The 22,632-nt window shown below is 43.6% G+C and overlaps 1 protein-coding gene across 1 annotated transcript in view; it reads right to left on the bottom strand.

The window, feature by feature from the left end:
- slc35d1a (solute carrier family 35 member D1a) overlaps positions 1-22,632 on the bottom strand; it is a 64,808-nt gene that overhangs the window by 30,851 nt on the left and 11,325 nt on the right. The window contains exons 6-7 of the mRNA XM_078561277.1: positions 13,667-13,735; positions 12,250-12,352 (exon numbers count right to left, since the gene is read on the bottom strand). Of these exons, the coding sequence (XP_078417403.1) occupies positions 12,250-12,352; positions 13,667-13,735 (172 nt within the window). The remainder of the gene's footprint in view (positions 1-12,249; positions 12,353-13,666; positions 13,736-22,632) is intronic.

Genomic DNA, 22,632 nt, shown 5'->3' with positions numbered 1-22,632 from the left:
CCGTGCAAGCTTCAGGTCAGCACACGGGCGCAACGAGCAGGCAGGTAGGGCACATTTGTATAAACCTCATCCACGGGCGAGATAAGAGGGCTCACTGGGGTTGCGAGTGTGCTCCATCAACTATTGATTTTTTAAAAGTTTTTGAAACTTGCCTGTATGATCTGCAATACTTCATAATGCATACCAGCTGCTTTGTCTGGGCTCTTACCCCTCAGGTCAGCATTCTGCAGTGAGGAATCTTTTTTAGGCCTGCGGGTTTCTGGAAGCCTTCCCATAGCCTGGGAATGGGAACTGAACTGCCCACTAGAGGCACCTCCTCTGAGGAGGGAGGGCTAGAAGGGGGAGGAGGCCAGGACTACACATTCAGCCTCCAGGGGAGCTACCTTTGGGAGGACAGGCGCAGGCACAAGGGGCGCAGGACCAAGATGGAAGGGGCCGCAGAAGACGCCACTATCCTGCTGCCAGGGTATACAGGCGGCGAAGCAGCTACCTCAATATGTCTGAGATGCAGTGCCGAAGGAGGCTCCGTCTCTCAAGGGGGACAGTTAACTATATCTGTCAGATGATTGGGCCTGAGATCTCCACTGTGTGGGTGGATACCCCATGCCAGTGGCTCTAAAGGTCACAGCTGCCCTCAACTTCTATGCCTCTGGCTCCTTCCAGGGGTCAATGGGTGATCTTCACGGTGTCTCCCAATCAGTTGTCCACGCTTGTGTCAAGCAGCTTACAGGCGCTGTGTTTAGGCGTGCATTGACCTTCATCCACTGCCGCTGGGACCAGGCCAGCCAGACAGAGCAAGCCAGAGGCTTCGCGGCAATTGCTGGCTTCCTATGCATCCAGGGTGCAATAGACTGCACACACGTGACTATCAAGGCGCCAGCAGGTGAGCCCGGTGCCTTCGTCAACAGGAAGGGCTTCCACTCCACGAACGTGCAAATAGTGTGTGACCACAGGGTGCAGATTTTACAAGTCTGTGCAAGGTACCCAGGCAGCTCCCACAACACCTACATCCTCAGACACTCCCAGGTCCCGGGGCTCTTCAGTGCTCCAGCCCGGCTTGATGGGTGGCTGCTGGGTGACAAGGGCTATCCCCTCAGAAGGTGGCTCTGGATGGCTCTCCGCCATCCAAGAACAGAAGCTGAGCAGCAGTACAAAAGGAGCCACGTCTCCACTAGGGCTGTGGTGGAGAGAACCATCGGTCTTCTCAAGATGTACTTCCGATGCCTGGTCTGCTCAGGGAGCGCACTCCAGTACCCCCCCCCCAGATCGTGTCTTGGTGATAGTGGCTGCATGCTGCGCTCTCCACACTCTTGCGCTTGAAAGGGAGGATGCAGTGGACGATGAAGACGTTGACACAGTGGCTGCGGCTGCACACTATGAGTCCAGCAGTGAGTCCGAGGATGAGCATGCACAGGGAAATGCTGAAGGGGTAGATGCTGACCCGGGTATACTGCAGGGAGGCAGGGACACCCAAGAGGCTTTAATCCAACCAACCTTCAGCTAGCACACCACAGATGGACCTCCAGAACAAGCCTGGGCTGTAAGGCTCCATACTCGATACCCAAGTGCCAAATCTTCCAGGTTAGGAACAGTAACTAAGGGCCTTGTTAATAAAGCTGAATGTCCCACAAAGCACTCCTAACATTTTTGGAAACCATACACATGCAGAAGAAGAGGCACCCTTAGCGATGGTCACATGCCTGAGTTTAATATCACAGGCCAAGAAACTTAATGAAACAAAATGACAATGGTGTTCCAATTCAAAGCAAATTCTTGGGCAAACACAAAAGCACCAGTGATAAACTTGTGGTGTGCCTAAGGTGCCTTATGTTTACGTTTCCGGGCACTAAGTTTTGGTGCTGCCCCATCACTGGGAGTGGCATCTGAGTCAGCCTGCTGACTCTGCCATCCTGTTGGCCTCGATGACCTTGGCGGTCATCCTCTGGCCTGTGGAGCCTGTGCTGGCCCCTCCTGGGAGGGATCTGTTAGTTCCACAGCTGGCTTCTCCCTAGTCGTCACAGTCTGACCAGATGCTACGGTCACTGGGAGAGGGGCGGAGGAGCTACTGTCCTCATCCGGAGTGCCCTGACTGGTGCCTGCAGAGACAACAGGCAGCTGCTGCACCAACCTGAGGTTGCTTCAGACCTCCCATCTCACCGTAGATGGATGGGCACCGAGCTGGGAAACTTGGTGCCTGCACCATCTCCCACACTGGCACTCACCAGCTGAGGTCAATGCCGATGTGAGGGCTTGCCGGTCAGAGCGCATCCCGAGGAAGCCCTGATGGGTCTTTCCACAGAGGGCGCATGGCACTCGGACATGTGGCTCATTGCTTTAGCGATCTTCCACGTAGACTCCTCCACCACGGAGACCAAGCCAAGAATAGCCTCATGTATCTCCCCCCCGATGCTCCCGCACACATGGCCGCATTTCATGCCCTTGCTGCGTTGCGGACGACTCCAGAGGCATATCATCAGGCACCAACTGAGCATGTGCCTGGTCCCCTGCAGTCCTCCGACTGTTGGCGCCACGGGCACTCTGTCTCTTCCAACTCCTCTAACGACTGTGAAGTGCCCACACCGCTGTGCCCTGGGACACTAGCCGATAGTCTAACTCCCACCGAGGTGCTACTATCTGCACTGGTGCCTGCCTGGCAGAGATGGTATGACACTGGTGAGACTTCAGGGCCCTCAGGTGTGAGAGGGGGGCCTCTGCTGCTCCTCCTCCTGGCCCTGCTCCGCTGGTGCTGAAAGGAAGAACAAGGACATTGGATCAGTTAACTCGGAGACAATGACAAAGTGCATCCTTGTCCCCCGGATCATTATGCGCTCATCCTTCCATAACCAACGGTCAAGCCATGTTGCAAAATTAAAGCAATTAACATTCAGCACTGCTATGGCTGTTGGGAGAGTATTGAATCTTTCCCCCAAATATGAATTTACTGTCACCGTGTATATATGCTACAATCTGCAGAACATGTTAATGAAGGCTGAGACAGTCACCAAAATCAATGTTTTCATCTGCACAGTGTCAAAAATAATTAATGGGGCATTTTCCAGTCAACTGAACAACATTGCATTATGCTGTTAACAAAATTGGTACTCTTTGGTTTAATAGTCACAGAAGGATCACCTATAGGATGCACACAAACTAACACTGCCTTACATCACTGCACGTTCTTAATATTATTTTCACTTTATACATTAATGATCTAGATGAAGGAACTGAGGGCATTCTGGTTAAGTTTGCAGATGATACAAAGATAGGTGGAGGGACAGGCAGTATTGAGGAGGCGGGGAGGCTGCAGAAGGATTTGGACAGGTTAGGAGAATGGGCAAAGAAGTAGCAGATGGAATACAACGTGGGGAAGTGTGAGGTCATGCACTTTGGTAGGAAGAATAGAGGCATAGATTATTTTCTAAATGGGGAGAGAATTCAGAAATCTGGAGTGCAAAGGGACCTGGGAGTCCTAGTCCAGGATTCTCTTAAGGTTAACTTGCAGGTTGACACAGTAGTTAGGAAGGCAAATGCAATGTTGACATTTATTTCGAGAGGACTAGAATATAAAAGCAGCGATGTGCTGCTGAGGCTTTATAAGGCTCTGGTCAGACCACATTTAGAATATTGTGAGCAATTTTGGGCCCCGTATCTCAGGAAGGATGTGCTGGCCCTGTAGAGGGTCCAGAGGAAGTTCACGAGAATGATCCCAGGAATGAAAGGCTTAACATATGAGGAATGTTTGAGGACTCTGGGTCTATACTCGATGGAGTTTAGAAGGATGAGGGGGGATCTGATTGAAACTTAGAATACTGAAAGGCCTGGGTAGAGTGGACGTGGGGAAGATGTTTCCATTAGTAGGAGAGACTAGGACCCGAGGGCACAGCCTCAGAGTAAAGGGAAGACCTTTTAGAACAGAGATGAGGAGAAACTTCTTTAGCCAGAGAGTGGTGAACCTATGGAATTCATTGCCACAGAAGGCTGTGGAGGCCAGGTCATTGAGTGTATTTAAGACCGAGATAGATATGTTCTTGATTGGTAAGGGCATCAAAGGTTACGGGGAGAAGGTGGGAGAATGGGGTTGAGAAACTTATCAGCCATGATTGAATGGCGGCGCACTCGATGGGCCGAATGGCCTAATTTCTGCTCCTATGTCTTATGGTCTTATTAGTGACCCATACTGCATATATATCAGGCGAGATTTGTAAAAAACAGACACCAACAATGGGCGTTATTATTTTATGAGGACTTTTGAGATTGTTTGGTGAATTGAACGGTGAATCTTGTAAGGAGAAAAATAACATGCATGATTCAGTGGGTGGGGGGGGGGGGGCATTTAAAGGTGGGCAAGAGGTGGGGGAAGGGAATAAGGGGCCCAGAAACAGGAGAAGCATCAAGGTCCATGATTTCTCTCTCTGGCCCCGAATGTGCTGGGTTCCCCCATTACTGAGGATGGGGATGTTCTTGGAGCCTCCTCCTTTGGTTAGCTTTTTAATTTCCTGATGCATTCCTGGCAGGTAGGTTGGCAAGTATGAGGTCAAGTAGGCTTTCACCTTTTGTTGGTGTTCTCACCACGCGCTGCAGGCCCAGTTTGCCTAATGTGTCCTTTAGGACTTGATCAGCTTGGTCTGTAGTGGTGCTACCAAGCCACTCTTGGTGGCGGATATTAAAGTTCCCCACCCAGAGTACATTGTGTCTTTGTTGCCCAGTGATATTCAACAATAGTTTAAACTAATAACCCAGAACCAACCTTTTACTTCATAAATTCAAAGAGAATCACAGCTATTCTGTCAGCATTTCCCAAAAGACTAAAGATACTGACAGCAGAAGAATAAACATTTTCTCAAAAAAATTGCTGCACAGGTCAAATTTAGATAGGGAATTTAAACCACAGATTTTTTTTTGTATTCTCTCATGGGATTTGAGCATTATTGGCAAGGCCACCACTTGCTGCCCACCCCAAATTGCCCTTAAGGTAGTTTTGAGCTACCTTCTTGATCCATCTAGTATGACATTTCTGGAGCAGCTTGGTACAACTGAGTGGCTTGCTATGCCATTTCAGAGGGCAGTTAAGAGTCAACCACATTGCTGTGGGTCAAGAGTCACATGTAGGCCAGACCAGGTAAGAACAGCAAATTTCATCCTTGAAGGACTTTAGTGAACCAGATGGGTTTTTACAACAAAGTTTCAGGATTATCAAAGAGACTAACATTTTATCCCAGAATTATTAATTGATTTTAAATTCCCCCCAGCTGCTGTTGTGGGATTTAATTCGTGCCCCTTGAACATTAGTCTGGCTCTCTGGATTACTAGTCCACTAACATACATACTGATGTGCATTCGGGAGGGAGTTGTCTTGGGAGTCCTCGGCATCAACTTTGCACCCCATGAAGTCTCATGGCATGAGATCAAACATGGGCAAGGAAACCTCCTGCTGGTTACCACCTACTCCCATACCCCCGCTTTAGCTGATGAATCAGTACTCCAAGTTGAACACCACTTGGGAAAAGTATCGAGGGTGGCAAGGGCACAGAATGTACTCTGGGTGGGGAAATTCAGTATCCATCATCAAGAGTAGCTCAGCAGCACCACCACTGACCGAGTTGGCCGAGCTCTAAAGGATACTAGACTGGGTCTGTGGGAGGTGACAAGAGAGCTAACAGGAGGGGAAAATCCTACTTGACTTTGTCCTCATGAATCTATCCATTGCAGGTGTGCCTGTCCATGACAGTACTGGTAAGAGTGACCACTGCCCCATCTTCACATTGAGGAAACCCTCCATCGTGTCGTGTGGCACAACCCACTGTGCTAAATGAGGTAGATTTCAGACAGATCTAGCAACTGAAAATTGGACATCCATGAGGCGCTGTGCGCCATCAGCAGCAGCAGAATTGAAGACAACCACAATCTGTAACCTCATGACCTAGCATGTCCACCAGTCTACCATTACCACCAAGCCAGGTAATCAACCCTGGTTCAAACAAGAGTGCAGGAGGGCATGCCAGGAACAGCACTGGCATACCTAAAAATGAGGTATCAAACTGGTGAAGCTACAACACAGGACTACTTGCATGCCAAACAGCAGGAGCAGCAAGTGATAGACAGAACTAAGCAAACCCACAACCAATGGATCCGATCTAAGCTCTGCAACGCTGCAACATCCAGTTGTGACAGTTGCCAAGAGTAGTGGACAATTAAACTCACTGGAGGAGGTGGTTCCACAAATATCCCTATCCTCAATGATAGGGGAACCCACCACAACAGTGCGAAACACAAGGCTGAAGCATTTGCTACAATCTTCAGCCAGAAGTGTCGAGTGGATAATCCATCTCAGCCTCCTCCCGAGGTCCCCAACATCACAGATGCCAGTCTTCAGCCAATTCGCTTCACTCCACGTGATATCAAGAAATGGATGAAAGCACTGGATGTTTTCTTTGATCATGGATTATCAGCATTGCTGGCAAGACCATCATTTATTGCGCATCCCTCCCTTGAGAAGGTGGTGCTGTGCTGCCTTCTTGAACAATGAAGTCCATGTGTTTTAGGAATACCCACAGTGCTGTCAGGAAGGGAGTTCAGGATTTTGATCGAGCGACAGTGAAGGATACATTCTGATAATTGTACTGAAGGCTTGTGCTCCAGAACTAGTCACATCCCTAGCTAAGCTGTTCCATTACAACTACAACACGGGCATCTGCCTGGTAATATGAAAAATTGCCCAGACATGCCCTTTCCACAAAAAGCAGGGCAAATCCAACCCGGCCAATTACCGTCCCATCAGTCTACTACCGATCATCAAAGTGATGGAAATGGATGTCAACAGTGCTATCAAGCACCACTTAGCAATAACCTGCTCACTGACGCTCAGTTTAGGTTCTGCCAAGGTCACTGAACACCTCATTACAGACTCGGCCCAAGCATGGAGCTGAATTCAAGTTGTAAGGTGAGAGTGACTGCCCTTGACATCAAGGCAGCATTTGACCAAGTACAACGAGCCCTCGCAAAACTGTAGTTACTGGAAATAAGGGGAAAAACTCTCCACTAGCTGGAGTCATACCTAGCACAAAAGAAAATGGTTGTGATTGTTGGAGGTCAATCATCTCAGTTCCAGGATATCATTGCAGGAGTTCCTCAGGGTAGTGTTCTCAGCCCAACCATCTTCAGCTGCTTCATCTATGGCCTTCCTTCCATCATAAGGTCAGAAATGGAGATGTTTGCTGATGATTGCACAATGTTCAGAACCATTCGTGACTCCTCAGATAAAGAAACAGTCCATGCCAATATGCAGCGAGACTTGGACAACATTCAGGCTTATGCTGATAAATGGCAAGTAACATTTGCGCCATACAAGTGTCAGTCAACGACCATCTGCAACAAGAGAGAATCCAACCATCTCCCTTGACATTCTATGGCATTACCATTACTGAACCCTCCACTATCAGCATCCTGCAGGTTACCATCGGGCAGAAACTGAACTGGACCAGCCCTACAAATACTGTGGCTACAAAGCAGGTCAGAGGCTGGAATTTTGTAGCAAGTAACTCACCTCCTGACTCCCCAAAGCCTTTGCACTGTCTAGAAGGCACAAGTCAGGAGTGTGATGGAATACTCTCCACTTGCCTGGATGAGCGCAGCCCCAACAACATTCATGGCAACACCATGCAGGACAAAGCAGTCCACTTGATTTACACCCCATCCACCACCTTCAACACTCACACCTCCACCACTGACACACAGTGGCAGCAGTGTGTACCATCTACGAGATACATTGCAGCAACTCACCAAGGCTCCTTCGACAGCACTTTGTAAACGTGACCTCTATCACCTAGAAGGACAAAGACAGCAAATGCACAGGAACACCACTCACCTGCAAGTTCTCCTCCACAGACCAACCTGACTTGGAACTATATTGCCATTCCTTCACTGTCACTGGGGCAAAATCCTGGAATACCTTTCCTAACAGCAGTGTGGGTGTACCTACACCACATTGACTTCATTAGTTCAAGGCGGTAGCTCACCATCTTTTCAAGGGAAATTAGGGATGGGCAATAAATGCTGGCCTAGGCAGCAGCACCCACATATCGTGACAGAAAAATTACCACAACACTACCACCACCTACATAGCCTAGGGACAGGTCCAGATGTTTAGAATCATAGAAAGTTTACGGCACAGAAAGGGGCCTCTTGGCCCATCATGTCTGCACCAGGCGAAAAGCTATCCACTCAGCTGAATCCAACTTTCCAGCATTTAGTCCATAGCCCTGCAGGTTATGGCATAAGGTGCATATTCAGGTACCTTTTAAATGAGTTGAGGGTTTCTGCCTCCACCACCCTTTCAGGCAGCGAGATCCAGACCCCACAACCCTCTGCGTGAAAAAATGTTCTCCTCATCTCCCCTCTAATCTTTCTATCACTTTAAATTTATGCCCCCTAGACACTGACGTCTCTGATAAAGTCAGTAGGCCCTTCTCATCCACTCTATCCAGGCCCCTCACAATTTTGTATATCTCAATCAAATCTCTCCTCAACCTCCTCGGTTCCAAGGGGAACAATCCAAGCCTAACCAATCTTTCCTCGTAGCTGCTACTTTCCAGTCCTGGCAACATCCTCATAAATCTCCTCTGTATTCTCTCCAATACAATTACAATCTTTCTGTAATGAGGTGACCAGAACTGCACATAGTACTCAAGCTATGGCTTAAGTAATGTTTTATATAGTTCCAACATAACCCAAGATAAAAGCAAAATACTGCACATGCTGGAAATCTGAAACAAAAACAAAAATAGCTGCAGATGCTGAGTTTTTCTAGCTATTTTTGTTTTTGTTCCAACATAACCTCCCTGCTCTTATAATCTATGCCTCGGTTAACAAATTAAAAAATTCCACATGCCTTCTTAACCACCTTATTGATCTGTCCTGTTATCTTCAGGGGTCTGTGGACATTCACTCCAAGGTCCTCACTTCCTTTACACCTCTTCATATTCTCCCATTAATTGTGTAATCCTTTTCCTTGTGTGACCTCCCAAAATGCATCACCTCTTATATCTCTGGATTGAATTCCATTTGCCACTTTTCTGCTCACCTGACCAGACCTTTGATATCTTCCTGCAGTCTACAGCAGTCCTCTTTGCTATCAACTACGCAGCCAATTTTTGTGTCATCTGCAAAGTTCTTGATCATTTCCCCTACATTTGCGTCCAAATCATTCATACATACCGCAACAAGCAGGGGATCTAGTACTGAGCCCTGTGGAACCCCACTGAAAACAGCCTTCCAGTCACAAAAACATCCATCAAAAATTACCCTTTCTTTCCTGCCACTGAGCCAATTTTGTATGCAGCTTGCTACATTCCCCTGGATCCCATGTGCTTTTATTTTTTTTAAAACCGGTCTGCCACGTGGGAACTTGCCAAAAGCCTTACTAAAATCCATGTCGACCACATCAACTGCACTACCTACCAATCCTCATTGCTGCTTCCTCAAAAAATTCAATCAAATTAGTCAGATACAGCCTTCCCTTAACACATCCATGCTGACTGTCCTTGATTAATCTGTGTCTTTCTAAGTGACAGTTTGTCCTGTCCCTCAGAACTGATTCCAATAATTTGCCCACTACTGAAGTCAGACAAAAGCAAAATTCTGCAGATGCTGGAAATCCAAAATTAAAAGAAACTGCTGGAAAAACTCAGCAGGTCGGACAGCATCAGTGGAGAGAAATAGTTAACACTGAGAACGTATTATTCTTCTTCAGAGCTTCTGTTTTTGTTTCGGTTTCTGTTTTTATTACAGAGGTCAGACTGACCGGCCTGTAATTTTTTGGTCTATCCCTCGCTCCCTTTTTAAACAAAGATACAACTTTAGCAGGCCTCCAATCCTCTAGCTCCTCATCTGCATCCAGTGAGGATTGAAAAACAATGGTCAAACCCCCCCCGCAATTTCCTCCCTGGCTTATTTTAACAGCTTGGGGTACATTTCATTTGGTCCTGGTGTTTTATCCATTTTCAAGGATGTTAATCCCATTAATACTTCCTCTCCCTATGTTTATCACATCCAACGCCTCACACTCCTCCTCCTTAACTACAATGTCTTCATTGTTCCCTTGTTTTGTGAAGACAGATACAAAGTATTCATTAAGAACTATACTAACATTCTCCGCCTCCACACACACATTACCTTTTTGGTCTTTTATGGGCCCTACTCTTTCCTTCGTTATCTTCTTACTTAAGTAAATGTATTGATAGAATAAGTTTGGATTATCCTTGATTTTTTTTGCCAATATTCTTTCATGTCCCCTCTTTGCTTTCTCCCCTCTTCTTCCTATACTCCTCTCAGCTTTCCATAGTATTGAGTTCTCGGTGTCTGACACTGACGGTCATGCCAGAGTTTATGCTCCAGGTGAGCCTCCTCCCATCTTTTTCATCTAACACACAACATAACTCTCTATTTCCCATCTGCCTCCTATGCTTAGATAGCCTCATTTAAATGCATCTATACTATTCACTTCAGTCACTCCCTGTGATATTGAGTTCCACATTCTCACTACTCTCTGGGTGAAGAAGTTTCTTCAGAATTCCCTACTGGATTTTTTGGTGGCTATTTTATATTGATGGGTTTTACTTTTTGTTCTTTGCCACAAGTGGAAACATTCTTTTTTGTCTACTATTTCAAAATCTTTCATAATTAGGTCACCACTCAGACTTCTCTTTTCAAGGGAAGAGAGTCCAAGCCTGTTCTTCCACTCCTGAAAGGTATGCCATTTTTCATATGAATAACACAGCAGGATCACCAAAACTACAGGAACATTCTTTGCACAAAATTAGCTTACACTAAAAACTGCTTGGGCAGAATTTTACGGCCCCGTTTCGGCGGGACGGGGCCATAAAATACAGCGAGCCATTATAAACCGCATTGACTTCAGCGGGAACGCAAAATCCCGCTGCCATAAAATTCTGCCCCTTGTTGCTCTGGTGTGAGCCCAAAGCCCCTCTCAAGTGCTCTCTTGTGCATCTATGAGGTGTTCCCCAGTGGAAGCCAGAAAAATTAGTAGTGGACTCTACCATACAGCACAAGGTATTTGGTGAGTTCCTTGCATGAAATCGTTCTTTTAAAAGGCTGGAGACCCTAAAGCCTGCATCCCTTTCCTCTTCCACGGAGCTAGGACATGAACTGACTCCCTAGTTTGCTTCTTTCCTGGGCCTTCCTTGCCACGACGACCACCTCACTTGTGTTCAGCAAATCCCCCCATTGTAGTCTCTTCCAACTCATTAATTCAAATGAGATGCCAATTTCTGTGCTGCTGTTTGGCAGGGTAAGAGCTAGAGACTGTGCTTTATCTTCAGGATTATCCTCATTGCTTTGTCGGAAAGCAGCAACTGGGGGTAAAATGCATAACTGCGGCAATATTGGCAGCATCAGTAACAGTGAGAGAGAGAAAAGCAGAAATCCACACCATCAGTTGGTGACAAGAGCAGACAGCTGCACACTGTAGGGCCTGGGGGTGGTGTCAAGAATTATAGGAATACTTTGTTTCAAACCCACGCACAATTCTGGGATGCACAGCAAAAAAGGCAATGTTGTACTAAGCCATACTATGCCTAGAAGTGGAGGCTGTCAGGAAGGAAATAAATCAGCTCGACTTCCTAATCTTTGACATTATTCAGATAGTTCTTTTGGAAAATAGGCTTTTTTAAAAACACAGACACCGGATTGAATTCCAACAAACCCATCATCATCTATGCTCATAAGAATGGCCACATGGGTGAGGTATTGTATAGAAACTGTAATTTCTGAAATGGCTCTTCAGCATCCTTGAAGAGGCATGAGGAGAAAACTGGGGAAAAGAAAACTTCACTTCATTGGCCACAATCTGAAACAGAATTTTATGCATGTCCTCTGTGCTCTTTTGAGCCCCACTGATTTTCTCTTGGGAGAGCAAAAGCCAAAAAGAGAAACATATCTAAGTACAACTACCTCAGAAAAAATATTTTCAATGAACCATAGAACTGTAAGTGGAGACATCACAGAAAAAGTTTCACAGGAATAGATGAAATGAATATTTAAAGATCTGAACAATTTTTAAAATATAAATGGAAATGCAAGAACTATAGGTGGAGACACCATAGAATTGTAAGTGGCAAAGTTTCACAAGAATGGAAGAAGTGAATATCTAAAGATCTGAACAATTCTTAAAATATTTCAGAATAAATCTTCAAAATTAGGTTTTTGAAACAAATTTTAAAAATGACTACTCACTTTTGACTCCAATTTTTGCTTGACATAAGCTCCATTGGCAGCTGTTAGTACATTATTTGTAAGAATGTATCCATATCCAAAAGAGTCAAATGTCATGTCAGAACTGAAAGAAAGAAACCAGTGTTTTTTTTTGCACTCAGTTTGTACATTAAAACAGAAATACACACAAGCCACTAATATTGTATTTAGGATATAATTTAGAATATTTAGAATGCATCTCAGGAGAAAACTTAAATATGCACACAAGTGTGCTTTCAGTTTTATTATTTGAAGGATAGCATCAAAATCTTCACTTCAATCCAATATTAAGCCTTCTTACCCCGTGTTATGAAACCTGAATCCAAAGTGCTTTGGGTGACAACCCATTTGTTTAAATCATTCAGTAATCTTTTGTAAGTCTTTTAATATTAAGGTTCCTCTCAACAGAAATTTTTTAAAAGTAGGAATTACAGGGGTTTCCCAACAATGAAAGGTGTAGTTGTGATTCCCATGCTCAATGCCCCCCTTTTCTTCCCCTGTAGGAAGAAACTGTTTCCTTCCCAAAGGTTCCCCTCATTAACTCAACAGAACAATTGGTAAGGGCCAAAAGTTCATCATCCATCTTCTTAGCATCAAGCATCAGGAGAGATTAGAGGTAATTTTAACCTTGCATAAAAATTATAACTAATTTTAAGTGCACATATTGGCAATTTTGTGACCAATTTTACTGGTCACCTGTTGGCTCATTGAACAGATGTAGCTTAAAGTATACCGAGTCTGTGCTGTCCTCAGTACACCAGAATTTATTGAGCTAGGTCATGCACATGCCTTGTTTGTATCCAAGGTACACCTCTTCCTGAGTAGGGTTTAGTGCCTGAAAATACTGGAGGAAGGTTGACATCAGATAGCACTCTGGCTACCATAACAATGACTACCACGGTTGCAGCCTACCATCTATTATCGAAAACTAGCAGCCAGTAGGATTTGAGACAATCCTGGCCCAACATCTCCAAAACGAAGAGAAGGAACTCAATAGCACTCAATTGTCTGCTCCTCTCCAATCCTTTGATAGAGAGGCTAGAGGAGTAGAGCCCAATTCTTAAAAAAAAATGGGCATTTGCGAGGAAAGATTTAAAATCAAAAAAACAATCAGTGGGCTTTAGTAAAAAATTACTTAAAGATGGTATGTAATGTCAATATTGTTTCAACAAATCATTGTTTTAGTGGATTCCATTAATTATTTTACCTTTATTAAAAAAAAGGAATGTGATAGTTGTTTGAAAAAGAATATTACAAAGTAATAAAGTGAGGAGAATGGGATTAGGGAGATTGGGATTAAACTCAATAGTGTGTGCAGGGAAAAACACTAGCAAACTTGCTGGGTAAATAGTCTATTTGTGTGGTTGTAACATTCAGTGATTCTGTGACTCAATCTTACCTGGCAGCAATAAATGCACCAAGTATCATCGCAAATACAGTCACCTGAACAGATCGAGAGAAGTTCTTACTGCAATTAGGACAGGAAAAAAAGATTAGCTTTGTACTTGAAAATGAACGATTTGCATTTATGGCGCCTTTAAAGTAACAAGCAACCCAGGCGTTTCACAAATAGATACAAAGATAAACAAATGACAAAGACAACTGTTTTTTAAATTGGTTATTAATAATGCATTGATTTTCAATAACAGAAACATTTCTAATCATCAGAAGTCCACAAATTACAAAGTAGCAGATAAAACACAAATCTTCAAATAAAATTAAATATGTTAAACTATAATCCAAGATTTAACTGGCAGTAACTTGGTTATATACATGTAATCGCATTGCAACACCGAGCATTTCATGGGAGGACAGAATGAATAAAGATGGAACAGGGGGTGAAAGGAAAGAGAGAAAAAAGGCATGCTCAAAGCAAAGGATCTTAAGAGTATTTTGAAAGAGCAGCTTCAACTACTGGGGAAAAAAAATCTTGGTAATAGATTTGCTTCTGTTGAGTCCTTAAGTATAGAACTGTGCTGCCCAACACTAAAGCAGGATCCTCTTTTGTAATTGTTTACAGTATTAGGCTTCAAACTTTATAACTGAGTATTGATAAGATTCCACTTTAAATCCTTAAAGAGCAGCTCCCCAAATGGCCAAAACAATTCTGCTGAATTAGGTGATTCAAGACACGTTCGCTTATCTTGACTTTGCAAAATTTATTCATACAAGTCCATTGGGGAAAAAAAAATCACAAGAAACCTATGCTGGTAGAAAATATTAAGAATGTCAAGGGAGCCCACAAACAGTTTTAAGAATACATCATAAAAATAATTTGCAAAACTTGCCTAAGCTATATGCTGTTCACCATTAATGCACTAAAAACACAAGACCTAGTTTTTTTAAAAAAAAGTCTTTTCTACCCTCCTAGATTTTTATACTCATTATCCCTATGTCAGAGAATTATCTCAACTTGCCTTGATCTCTAGTAAGCCTTTCATAATCTGCCCCAGATAACTAAATAACCTGTTAATGCTTTAGGCTAGTAGAGACCTGCAAAACATTTGCAGTTAAATTAGTACCTTCATTGCAACAGTACTTCTTTAAATACAAGATTTCTTGTCATTCTTTCATCAAAGATTTTAACATAATCAAGACTTCTGGAAAAGTGTGCATGCAGGCCTATGAATATTGTCATAGGGCTAAGGCCTCAAGTACATATAATTTTTTAAATGTATATATTATATATGGCTAATTTCCAAAGCTTTAAAATTGGACAAAGATCTTTTAAAAATGGTTGAAGCCATGTCTGTCTGTGACCCTGAACAAAAGGCCTATTTGGCAGCATTGAGGAAATTTGCACCTCTATCTCTGGAAAGACCCTAATGCTACCCTGTGGGCTGCAGAGACCAAATTCAGTGGGAACTACACAAAGGCCATCTACATATCATAAGCCAAGCCTGACCAACCAGAACAGATTCATCTGCTAGGACAAATGATCCTGGAACCTTCCTTTAAAACTTTAACAATCTCAGGGATCCAAACAAAGGGTACAGACCCTTTGTCAAAGACAAGGTGGAGAGGTGGGAGTCATGTGACATGATACCCCTAGCTGGCAGAACCAGTTCTATTGCCTTGTGGTACTACGAAATCTCAGCCTGCCATCTTTCCACCTACCAAGCAGCAGCACAGAAAAGGGGCTCAGTCAAGGTTTGAATTCCTGGCCCCGTCTACACTGTATCCATTAGACCTTTTGTACCATCATTTACAAAACTGATTCATCTCTGCATGCCTATGTCATCTTGGAAGTTAACTCTACTTGAAAAGTGAATTATTCAGCATCAGTTCAGCCTGCTGACCTCTGTGAAGGAATACACCATTGGACTTTGATCCTGGACCCTGGGCACACAACAATAATTCTTTTCTCTGCTTTACCTTTGCCCTGTAAATCTTTTTCTATCCCACTTAACTGTATGAGTGCACAAGGGGCTACGTGGTGGCCTCCCCTCCCATGTTTTGAATGTGTGCAAATAAACTCCGAGTTCATCCTATCAGATGTTTGCTGTGGGGTCATTAATAGAAATTGGATCACACCAAAACTGCCACCACTTATAAAGGGGAGAATCAAAACACCCGTTTACGGGATGGGTGGTGATAAGAGAAATCAGGGCTGTTTAAATTAAAACCCTTCCTGGCTGTAACAAAACAAACTGTGTCAAGAATCTGGACTTGTGACTTATTTACAATCATAGAATACGAAAGTGTAACGGGGACTGTTTTCTCCCGAGTTGAAAAGGAAAGTTTACATTTGATGGACTCAGTATTATTCCAGAAATAAAAACTTTAATTTTCTTGAAATCTGCCTTCAGCAACCATCCAGGAAAAAAAGCTTCCAATAAGCACAAACCTTGATCCACGATAAACTCCTTGTTTCAGATTCAGGTTTTGTAGCAACATTACAACTGCTCCTTCCTTGAGTCTACATTTGTTTAGTGGCATTGTCATTGTAGTTAAGAGTAGAAACTCTGGAGCGTTTAAACAGGGCCAGGGAGAGAAATCATGGGCCCTGGTGCTTCTCCTGTTTCCCCTTATTTCTCTCCCCCAAGCTCCATTTTTAAACCTCCCCCTCAATCAAGCACGTCATTTTTTTCCTCTTACAAGATTCACCAATCTACTCACTAAATAATCAAAGTAAGGTCCTTGTAAAATGATAATACGCATCGTTGGCACGTTTACAAATATTGTCCGATATGTATGCAACATGGTCATTAATATTATTATTATCGATATAATGCAGTGATAGTTTGTGCGCAACCTGCAGGTGATCCCACTGCGACTATTAAACAAATCAGAGAATACAAATGCTATTTTAACAGCATCGCGAAATATTGTTCATTTGACAAGAAAATATCCCATTAATTACTTATAGCACTGTGCAGTCAACAACACTGCCTCAGCCCAGGGTCCAGGAGAGGGGGGTAAACAAGGTGTAAAACATCAGGGCCCAGGCTCGGGGTCCTAAATGGAATTTGCGTCATTGTCCAGACAGAGGTCAGAGCTTCAGCCCTGAAAGGCCGGCTTTAAAGTAAAATATAGCAACTGTCAGTTCCAATTTTCTTTAAATCCGTCTTTCAGGTCACTGTCAATGACAGTTGCTGCTTCCAATCTTCGGGGAGCTTCGTGGTTCCAATTTTTTTTTTTTTAAATGCCCGGCAGAAAACCACAAAGCAACTATCATGGGAGTACTCTTGGTCAAATCTGGTTGAAAAATAGCAAGTGAAATCCTTAGAATCATTTTAGAGTGAACTGGATGCTGTGATGGGGAAGGAAGGAGTCGAGCACTTTTAAGGTAATTCTGGATAGATGAGATGAGCTGGGCCAGATGACCTTTGTCATTTTTTAAATTCATCCCCAGGATGTCGGTTTCGCTGTCGGGCCAGCATTTAATTGCCCATCCCTAGTTGCCCTTGAGAAGGTAGTGGTGAGCTGCCTTCTTGAACTGCTGCAGTCCATGTGGTGTAGGTACACCCACAGTGCTGTTAGGGAGTTACAGGATTTTGGCCCAGCGACAGTGAAGGAATGGCGATATATTTCCAAGTCAGGAATGTGAGTGGCTTGGAGGGGAATTTCCAGGTGGTGGTGTTCCCATCTATCTGCTGCCCTTTTCCTTTTAGATGATAGTGGTCGTGGGTTTGGAAGGTGCTGTCAAAGGGGCCTTGGTGAATTCTTGCAATGCATCTTGTAGATGGTGCACACTGCTGCTACTGTGCGTCGGTGATGGAGTGAATGAGTGTTTGTGAATGTAGTGCCAACCAAGCAGGCTGCTGTGTCCTGGATAGTGTCAAGCTCCTTGAATATTGTGGGAGCTGCACTCATCCAGGCAAGTGGGGAGTATTCCATCACACTCCTCACTTGTGCCTTGTGGATGGTGGACAGGCATTGGGGGTTCAGGTGGTGAGTTACTCGTCACACAATTCCTAGCCTCTGACCTGCTCTTATAGCCACAGTATTTATATGGCTAGTCCAGTTCAGTTTCTGGTCAATGCTAACTCCCAGGATGTTGATAGTGGGGGATTCAGTGATGGCAATGCCATTGAACATCAGGGGGCAATGGCTGCATTCTCTCTTGTTGGAGATGGTCATCCCCTGGCACTTGTGTGGCACAAATGTTACTTGCCTCTTGTCAACCCAAGCCTGGATATTGTTCAGGTCTTGTTATATTTGGAAATAGGCTGTTTCAGTATCTGAGGAGTCGTGAATGGTGCTGAACATGTTCGCTGATGATTGCACAAACCCCATTTCTGACCTTATGATGGAAGCAAGGTCATTGATGAAGCAGCTGAAGATGGTTGGGCTGAGGACACTACCCTGAGGAACCCCTGCAGCTGGGATGACTGACCTCCAACAACCACAACCATCTTCCTTTGTGCTGGGTATGACTCCAAAAAGCGGAGAGTTTTCCCCCTGAATCCCATTGATTCCAGTTTTGCTAGGGCTCCTTGATGCCACACTCAGTCAAATACTGCATTGATGTCAAGGGCAGTCACTCTCACCTCACGAGTTCAGCCCTTTGTCCACGTTTGAACCAAGGCTGTAATGAGGTCAGGAGTTGAGCGGTCCTGGCGGAACCCAAACTGAGCATCAGTGAGCAGGTTATTGCTAAGCAAGTGCCGCTTGATAGCATTGTTGATGACCCCTTTCATTATTTTACTGATGATCGAGAGGAGACTGATGGGGCGGTAATTGGCTGGGTTGGTTTTGTCCTGTTTTGTGTGTACAGGACGTACCTGGGCAATTTTCCAGATAGCCGAAGTAGATGCCAGTGTTGCAGCTGTACTGGAAAGAGCTTGGCTAGGAGTGCGGCAAGTTCTGGAGCAGAAGTCTTCAGTACTATTGCGGAAATGTTGTCAGGGCCCATAGCCTTTGCAGTACCCAGTGCCTTCACCTGATTTCAAGAAATGGCTGAAGTGAATTGAATTGGCTGAAGACTGGCATCTGTGATTCTGGGGACCTCTGGAGGAGGCCAAGATGGATCACCCACTCGGCACTTCTGGCTTAAGATTGTAGCAAATATCTCCCACAAAAAGCTCAGAGCGGAGGTCAATTTTTAGGTTTTTCTTAGGCAAGGCTTATTAAGGGTTATAAAACCAAGGCAGATAGGTGAAGTTAAGGTACAGGTCAGCCATGATCTTAGGCGAATGGCAGAATAGACTCAAGGGCTGAATGGCCTACACTGTTCCTTTAATTATAAAATCTGTACTCAGGCTAAAGGCAACAAAAGTCATTCATTTGATAATTTTAAAAACTCAGGATCTACAGGTGGCCACGAAATAACTGACTGATAACCTAAATGAAGTAGCAATCTGGAGGATGATCCTCGTGATAGGACTGCTATGTTACCCAAATACATTACTGGACTAATTTATTTTTTTTAAAAACTCAGGAAGGCCTATATTAAAGCACAGCTCAGGTAAGTTACGTTAGAACTGTATAAAAGACTGGTTTGGCCTTAAATGGAGTATTCTGACCCATCTGGGCACCATACGTTAGCAAGAATGTGGGAGAGTGTTCCAGATTACCACTACCCTTTGTGTGAAGAAGTGCTTTTGGACATCATCCCTGAATGGCTTAGCTCTAATTCTGAGGTTATGTTCTTATGAACTTGTTCTGAACTTTCCCACCAGAGGAAATAGTTTCTCCTTATCGAACTCTTTAATCATTCCAATTTTAAACATCTCGATTAGATCATCCCTTAATCTTTTATATTCAAGGAATGCAAAGTGAGGTGAGAGTACCAGCCCTTGATATTAGAGAGGATACAGAAAAGTTTCATGAAAATGGTTCCAATGAGGAACTTCAGTTACATAGATTGATTGGAGAAGTTGCAACTGTTCTCCTTGGAGAAGGTTGAGAGGAGATTTGATGGAGGTATTCAAAATTGATAATTATGAACGGTCTAGATAGAGTAGATAGGGAAAAACTGTTCCCATTGGTGGAAAGATCGAGAACCAGAATGCACAGGTTTAAGGTAACTAACAGCAAAAGAAGCAACAGCGACATGAGGAAAAACTTTTTCATGCAGTGAGTGGAAGGATCTGTAATTCACTGCCGAGGCAGCATCAATTGAGGCTTTCAGAAGGGAATTGGATCATTAAAGGCAGGGGGAATGGCACTGGGTGAATTGCTCCTTCAGAGACCAACATTGAGATGTCAGGCTGAATAGCTTTCTTCTGTGCTGTAACCATTCTATGGTTAGCCAACCAGCTGCAGAATAAAATCTGACAATTTAAAGCACATCAGAAGCAGTGGAATATTTTCTCCAGCAAAGCAAAATCTCAAGTGATTCTGGCATCAGATCCCAGGCCAGTATCTGGGCAAATAAATATCAATGCTGCATATGCTGGGCTACAATGCAGAGCAAAGCCAGGAATGGGTTGATCGGAGTTTTTAAAGATCACCAAATCAAAATCACTAGGAATTCAACAGTACCTGGAAAAGGAGTAGATCATTATATCTAACCAAAAAACTATTCCAAACTCTTATAAGTAATGAAGATGATAATACACCAAGAGTAAAGATAATACATATGAACATACAATTTAGGAGCAGGAGTAGGCTATTCGGTCCCTTGAGCCTGCTCCGCCATTCAATAAGATCATGGCTGATCTGAATGTAACCTCAACCCCCACATTCCTGCCCATCCCTGATAACCTTTCACCCCCTTGTTAATCAAGACTCTATCTAGCTTTGCCTTAAAAATATTCGAAGACTGCCTCCACTGTCTTTTCAGGAAGAATGTTCCAAAGACTCACAACCCTCAGAAAAAAATTCTTCTCTTCTCTGTCTTAAATAAGGAACCCCTAATTTTTAAACAGTGACCCCTAGTTCTAGATTCTCCTACAAGAGGATCTTCCTCTCCACATCCATCCTGTCAAGACCCCTCAGGATCTTAAAGGTTTCAATTAAGTCGCCTCTTACTCTTCTAAATTCCAGTGGATACAAGCCTAACCTGTCCAGCCTTTCTTCATAAGACAACCAGCCCGTTCCTGGTGTTAGTCTAGTAAACCTCTGAACTGCTTCTAACGAATTTACTTCTTTCTTTAAATAAGGAGACCTGTACTGTACACAATACTCCAGATGTGGTCTCACCAATGCCCACAGAACTGAAGCATAACCTCCTTGCTTTTGTGATCAATTCCCCTCACAATAAATGATAACATTCTATTAGCTTTCCTAATTACCTGTTGTACCTGCACACTAACCTTTTGGTGCACATGCACTAGGACACCCAGGTCCCTCTAATCTCAGAGCTCTGCAATCTCTCACCATTTAGATAACAAGCTTCTTTTTATTCTTCCTGCCAAAATGAATGATTTCACATTTTCCCACATTATACTCCATTTGCCAGATCTTTGTCCATTCACTTAACCCATGTCACTTTGTAGCCTCCTTATGTCCTCTTCAAAATTTACTTTCCTACCTATCGTTGTGTTGTCAGCAAACTTAGCAACCATTCCTTTGGTCCCTTCCTCCAAGTCATTTATATAAATTGTAAAAAGTTGAGGCCCCCACACTGATCCCTGTAGCACACCATTCGTTACATCCCACTTAGCAGAAGACTCATTCATGCCCACTCTCTGCTTCCTGTTAGCTAGCCAATCTTCTATCCATGCCAATATGTTACCCCTTACACCATGAGTTTTTATTTTCTGCAATAACCTTTGATGTGGCAGTTTATCAAATGCCTTCTGGAAATTTAAGTACAGTACATCCACCGGTTCCCCTTTATCCGCTGCACATGTGATTCCTACAAAGAACTCCAATAAATTGGTTAAACATGATTGCCCTTTTACAAAACCATATTGGCTCTGCCTGATTGCCTAAAATTTTTCTAAGCAGCCTGCTATAACATCTTTAATAATAGCTTCTAACATTTTCCCTATGACAGATGTTAGGCTAACTGGCCTATAGATTCCTTTCTGTCTCCCTTCCTTTTTGATTAAAAGGGGTTATATTTGCTATTTTCCAATCTGATGGAACATTCCCCGAATCTAGAGAATTTTAGAAAATTAAAACCAGTGCATCAACTATCTCACTAGCCACTTCTTTCAAGACCTTAGGATGAAGTCCATCCGGACCTGAATATTTGTCAGCCCGCAGCCCCAACAATTAGCTCAATACCACTTCCCTGGTGATCGTAATTTTCCCAAGTTCCTCCCTCCCTTCCACTTCCTGGTTTACAGCTATTTCAGGATGTTACTTGTCTCCTCTATAGTGGGGACCGGAGCAAAATACCTGTTTAATTTATCCACCGTCTCCCTACTTTCCATTATCAATTCCCCAGACGCACTCTCTACAGGACCAACACTTTACCTCTTTTCTTATTTAAATATCTATAGAAACTCTTACTATCCATCTTTATGTTACTAACTAGCTTTCTCTTGTACTCTAGTTTTCCCTCTTTAATCCTTTTGCCATTCTTTGCTGTTCTTCATATTCTTTCCAATCTTCTGACCTGCCACCTGTCTTTGTGTAATCATATGCTTTTTCTTTAAGTTTGATACTGTCTTTAACTTTTTTAGTTAACTATGGATGGTGGGCCCTCCCCTTGGAATGTATACATTGTGTATTTTGAAATAACCCTTTCAATGTTTTCCACTGAACTTCTATTGACATATCCCTTAACCTCATTTGCCAGTTCACTTTAGCTAGCTCTGCTTTCATGCCCTCATAATTGCCCTTATTTAAGTTTAAAATACTAGTCTTGGACACACTTGTTTCTCCCTCAAAATGAATGTAAAATTCAATCCGGGGAATATTACACCATCCCTGATCCTGTAATGCATTTTCCCCAGTCAACACACACACACACACACACAGGACACACATTATTCTCTCAACAATGCAGCTGTTTTTAATCCAGGA

The sequence above is a fragment of the Cetorhinus maximus genome, chromosome 17 (genome assembly GCF_964194155.1).
Source record: "Cetorhinus maximus chromosome 17, sCetMax3.hap1.1, whole genome shotgun sequence".
NCBI lineage: Eukaryota > Metazoa > Chordata > Chondrichthyes > Lamniformes > Cetorhinidae > Cetorhinus > Cetorhinus maximus.
Note: the sequence above shows the minus strand (reverse complement) of the source record. Positions and strands in the feature narration are given on the sequence as shown.